General features: G+C 37.4%; 1 protein-coding gene across 1 annotated transcript in view; it reads left to right on the top strand.

Annotated features, from left to right (window-relative positions):
* The window catches only part of LOC106514370 (proprotein convertase subtilisin/kexin type 5), a 19,073-nt gene that overhangs the window by 2,219 nt on the left and 10,964 nt on the right, over positions 1-5,890 (top strand). The window contains exons 5-6 of the mRNA XM_014003605.1: positions 3,485-3,630; positions 4,810-5,004. Of these exons, the coding sequence (XP_013859059.1) occupies positions 3,485-3,630; positions 4,810-5,004 (341 nt within the window). The remainder of the gene's footprint in view (positions 1-3,484; positions 3,631-4,809; positions 5,005-5,890) is intronic.

Genomic DNA, 5,890 nt, shown 5'->3' with positions numbered 1-5,890 from the left:
GGATTGTAGTCACCCACAGGCCGAATGTGGCCCACAGGCTGCCACTTGAATAACCCAGCCCTACATGGTTTAGTAGAATTTATTAACTCATTTTTTTTTTTTTTACATTTTAAGAGCTAAAAACAAATCAAAGCCTCCCGGATTTTTGTCAACATCAAGTAAACTCAAGAGTAAAACTGGGTGTAGAGCGAGAACAGAACACCAATTGTGGACTGCTCCCTTGAGTCTGGGCCTCCTGGTTATGTGTTTATCAGGTTACCAACCATTTTCTGCTGTTACCTGAGCCTGGGTTTGAGCTCAGGAGAGACCTAACAGAGCATGATATGAAGAGTGGAACACAAAGAAACTAAAAAACGAGAGAGAGAGAGAGAGACCGCCCAGCTGAGTTAGCAGATGTACGATTCTGTTTGAGAAACACTGAAGCCAAATCTACCCATTCACACTGAAGTTCAAAGAAATGCTCAACCTTCCTGGGTGTTAGCTTAGGTGAGCAGATAATTTCTATAACAAATAAATCAGTTTGTTCACCCTGTGCAGCACACACATTAAATACTGTAAGCTACTATAACATGAGGCAGCTGTAAAATGATTCTTTCTGAGATGGACTCAGACAGTTCTGATCCTTTTTGCCAGCAAATTCCACCTTTTCAGGCCCTTCATTCAGAGATGAAAATGTTAAAGATATGAAAGACTGACAGTTTTGGCACCACTGGGAATCCCTAAGACTCGTGTTCTTCTTGCACGGAACAAAAGAAAWTTCACAGCATGATAGATGTTTGGTATTTGTTGGCATTTATCGTTCTCCTGCAGGTGCCATGTAAGGGCAGCGAAATTGGAAAAATTGCCTTGTTTCATTCTCAACGCAGTTCAAACCCTCCCATTTATTCAATTTTAGACACTATTTGCTTCATTGTTTTCTGTGTTTCAGATACATTTATGCCCTTAAAGAAAACCTTAAGTTGCAGGGGAAAAAAATGCAAATGTGTGCCCCTGGAATGGATAGTCTCATATTTGCACAGAGGGTTGCTCAAACATCCTGCAGATTCTTAAGAAGAGGACGTTCTCCCAGCTTGAGACAGATCCTGCTCTCCATCAGCAGCGATTGTAAGTGAGCTGATGGATGCAGTATGACGCCTCCAGCTGTTATCCCTCAAACAACTACCATGTCTTCGARGTAGATCCAAGGCAACACAGTTAGAAATGCAGACGGAAGTGTCAGAGCTCATATTTGCTCAGAGAGGAGGGCAGAACAGGCCACAGTGTGATGGCCTGATAGATCATTTCATTTTGAAGAGCTTCTAATGAGGAGCTTTTATATATTTTTATTTCATTCAAACTTGTGATCATGTTTTTTTTTAATTCAGTTAAATCCAGAACTCAACATTTTGTTTCATTTATTATTTGTAATGAGACAAGTTTCAAGTATTATCAATACTATAACATTTAGTCAGTCAGTGATTTAATGATTACAAAACTGGTTCTCCTTTATAAAATGCTTCAATCTTGATATGGTTTCAGTCAGAAATCACTTTCAAATCTGTAGTTAGGGAATTCCACTCATTAATCCCTTAAAGACAAAAGGCTTTTTGACCAAAATAAGTTATTTTTTTAAGGAACCCTATTTCTCACTATCTGCCCCACAGGTTACTGTTCTGAGGAACCAAAGAATTACCGAGTATCTGTCCATTTAGGCATTTRAAAACAAGTGCTTAATTGGAGAAATTGACAATTTTTTCAAAATTCACAAGTTAGGTTTTMATAAATAAACAAATTCACAAGTCTTAAGTTCCTTAAGAAGATGACATTTATGCCTACAATACATTTTAAATTACAAGTGACCCAATTACTGTATGAAGTGTCAAATATAACAAGTACATCAGTGATCAATAGGARCTTCATTTAATCATTAAATTTAAATATCTTCAGCAAATCAGTGAAAAGTGATGTTGTGCTTCCTGAAAATGGACTCTAAAGGAAGCGTGACAAGAAAAAGATAGGGCCTAAAACAGAGCCTTGACTTTACTGGATGGATACAACTGAAAAATATTTCCTTAAATGAACAGAGAAAAAGCCATTCCWCATAATAAATATGTCTGAAACTGGTGACGGGTTGTAGCTTTAAAGGCAAGTCCAGACATCAAAAGAAAAAAACTGGGACCAACTGAAGCCTGATCCAGCCACAGCCGAATCACAGCAGTCAACAAATAATACTTTTCTTTGTTGAGGCATGTTCTTAAACCAGGCCGGTCAGWGATAGAACAAGTTACTGACAGAAATCAAATTAGAGAAAGTGAGGTGTGTTTTTTATTTTTATTTTTTTGAAGAATGTAACATGACTGAGACTGAATGACTCGAGTGAAATTTGCTAAAAGCTAAAAAAAAAAAAAAAAGGGATAACCAGCACTCTAAAAAATACTATTTTTTAATAAGGGCAGGAAAAAAAAGCTAAAATAAGAAGTAAGAAAAATAAGATAAATAAGAAAGAAGCTAAAATAAGCCAAAAATGGAAAAACATTAGTTAAAAATGGTAAAAACAAAACAAAACAAAACAAAAAAAAGGATTAAAGACTGGGTAAAAGCTGAATGTAGCTAAAAGCTTCTAAAAAGTATAAAAGCTTAGCTAGAAGCTGAAAATAGCTAAAGAAAAGCTAAAATTAGCTTCAAGGGTGAATGATGTATTTTCCAATCAAGTTTGTTACCTTCAGTTATGAAAATGCAGAATATATCAAAAATACATTTGACTGCATCATTGCCTATCTAAATGACTTGAAATTGGCCTCTGTCTCTTTTAAAAACCTCCTACCATTTCAGACACCCCCACTACAGCATGTCATAACAATGCTTTGGGGGAGGGGTGCTCTGTGGGGTGGGATCTCAGCTGCAGACTGAGCTCTAGGGAGGAGCTATGTACCAATAGGCGGTGCTTTGTACCAGAATGAGCTTAAGCAGTTCAACGTGGCTACGAAATGAGATTCAAGGATTTCTTAAACATTCATGAATGAGTCAAAGCAACACTCTGGGTATGTTTTTGGTGAGGGTATGACATTGTAACATGATTTACAGCTCAACAAAGTTTATTTTTTTATAAAAATGCCCCACCCCTCCCCTTTAAGAAGTCATGAAATTCAGAAATGAACGTTTAGCCTTTAGATGAGGGTGAAACTACTGGCAAAAGGCAGCCTCCCTTCCACTTTCCTCTCTGTTTGCCATCCCTATTGTTGTTGGAACGAATACACCTTTTAATAAGAAACTGTATTGAAGTCAACAATGCAGCTGCAGGTGTGCTGTGGGCTGACATGTTGAGCTCCTGTTCAGTTTGTCTCATCTCATGTGGACAGAAGCAGCATATCTGTAGTTTCTCAGGGCCTTAAATACACCAACAAACCACAGCTGCTTTGACATTTTATTAGTGTTCCCGGCTTATTGTACCAACTTTGCTTCCTTCAGCATTTAAATGAATATTAAGATTGTTTTTTTCTGTCAGTTTCAGACAGCGGTGCCGCAGACATTGCCCTCAGAGCACCTATGAGGACCGCAACAGTGGAGTGTGTCTGTCCTGTACAGCTCCATGTGAGGACTGCAGGAGCAACACACTCTGCATCGCCTGCCAGTCTGGTTACTTCCTGCACGGTACCAGAATAATTATCACTTCTTCATGTTTTCTTCACTTACAATACATGAAAAGATGGCAATATTTTTTTTTTCTTATTTGTCCCACATTGTACACAGAGAACTTCTTTGGCATACTTTCACATCAGTGAGTTTGCAAGTATTTATCCTTGCTTAAAAACAAACAATTGCCCCCAGAGTCTTCATTTGGTTTGCAAATAAGATGTGTGTCAGCAGGTTTGTAGGAAAAGATATGCAAATGTGTGGTTTACACAAATAAGGAATTATGATTGATTCTCTACAGGCACATGAGAATAAACTTTTAGATTAATATATGTACAGTATATATATGGAGTTATAGCCCTCTACCAAAGCTGTGGTAATGCTTTAGATTATGTGTTTGTCTTAACTGTTAGCAAAATTGCTCATGAACCACTAATTTTTTTAATGAACCTGAACATATTAAATGTTCTCTACACCTTATTAACTTCTGGAATTCAAGATGGCCACCACATCCACCTAAACATACTAATCAGAAAATTGCTAAAACTCTGTCAGTTTTACWAATATGAACCTAAAATTAAATGTGCTGCTGAGACTAATTCCCAACAAACACTCATAACACTCCACAGTGCACAACATATTTGTCTAAAAGCTGGTATCAACTCAGTTTGTCTTTTAGCTAAATATCTCATAAACCACCGGACAAACTGAACTGAGATTCTTGGGAAGTAATCATTGGATGGGCATCAACAACTGATCAACTTTTGGAGACGGCTGCTACAGCCAACCTTAAAACAGAATACATTTTAGTAAAAATTACCAATACTGAGCTAAAATTTGATGTGTAAGTAGCTGAAAATTATCCTCAACACATATTCTGGACCCTAACAGATCGATTCCTCATCGTAACGTCATTTTGGCCTGAAAGTCTGCTGTAAAAGGCAGCAGCCAACATTTAGTGCTGGACCTTCGTTATCTAAGAAAATCTGTCATAATATGAGTTTCAGTTTGAGTTTTGTTGTGTWTTCATGTAGTCTAAATCATTTCTGAACAGCTAAAACAGCCCAAAAAAAAACTTTAAGAGCTGTTTTCAAATTGTTTGACCAAACATAAAACACACGTTTACAGCTGTACTTTCCTTTAGTTTCTCARGTAGTGTGTGTTTTTATTCTAACTCAGTGTCTCTGCTGTGGTCAGRAGGGGAGTGTGTGAAACAGTGTCCGCTGCACACCTTCAGTGAGTCCAGTGGGTGGCGCTGTCAGCCTTGTCACRTCTCCTGTCAGAGCTGTCATGGACCTCATTCGACAGACTGTGAGCTTTGTCAGAGTGGGAATCCTCCTCTGCATGGACAGTGTCCACAGGTGAACTGTCCACTTGGACAGTACTTTGATGGTAAGTGGGACAAACAAGAGGAAGTCTGATTTCTTCTCCTTATAGTGATTAAAAATAACACTAAAACAATCTGTTTACTTTTTGTAATTATATAAAAAAGGCTTAGTAATTTTGTTCTGCTGTATATTTCATTCAAATCTAATTGTTTGCCTCTTGTTTATTTACCTGTAAGACCTTTGCAATCTACCTAGTTCTGCATTTTCTTTGTTGCTATTTTAACAATTGCTATATCAAAATGTTCATCTTGTTGAGGAGATGGGTGCTATGACTGCTGCCGTAACTTTCATACATATCAAATTGTTTACAAAAAAAACCCATCGAAATAGATTCATATCTCTTCAATTCCTTAAAAAACATGCTATTCTTCTCTGATATTTTTGATGATTTGCTCCTTTTTGTTTTTTATGCAACTTTTAGCTATTAGCTACCCTTCTGCTACTACAGTCTTAGTAAATACATTTTAAACATTGTGCTGTTTTTATTGTAAAACTTACTAAGGGTAAAGGGAAGAGTACTGCAAGGACTAATTGTGTCCAAAATGTCCATAGATTTCTGGACTTGACAAGTTGTGTAAACCAGTGTTTCCCAAAAGTTGGAGTCGGGACCCAAAGTGGGGTCCTGAAACATCAAGGTGGGGTCCTGAAAAGATTTTCTGAATTAATTACATTTTTGTTTTAGTTGTTACAAAGGAGTGAGGTTAGTGTATTTAAAATGGATAAATGTAGTATAAAAATACTGTTACTATGCCCATGTTTAGTTGGCCTGATACAAACGTTTATCATCCAAAAATAGTTGGGGGCACAGGTCTCTGCTACTGTTATTTTGTGGGTCAAAAGCTGAAAAGTTTGGGAACCACTGCACTTTGGTTCCCAAAGCTGGGCTTGGG

This window comes from Austrofundulus limnaeus, unplaced genomic scaffold, assembly GCF_001266775.1.
Source record: "Austrofundulus limnaeus strain Quisiro unplaced genomic scaffold, Austrofundulus_limnaeus-1.0 Scaffold19, whole genome shotgun sequence".
NCBI lineage: Eukaryota > Metazoa > Chordata > Actinopteri > Cyprinodontiformes > Rivulidae > Austrofundulus > Austrofundulus limnaeus.
The sequence above is the reverse complement of the archived record's forward strand: the minus strand, read 5'-3'. Positions and strand labels throughout refer to the sequence as shown.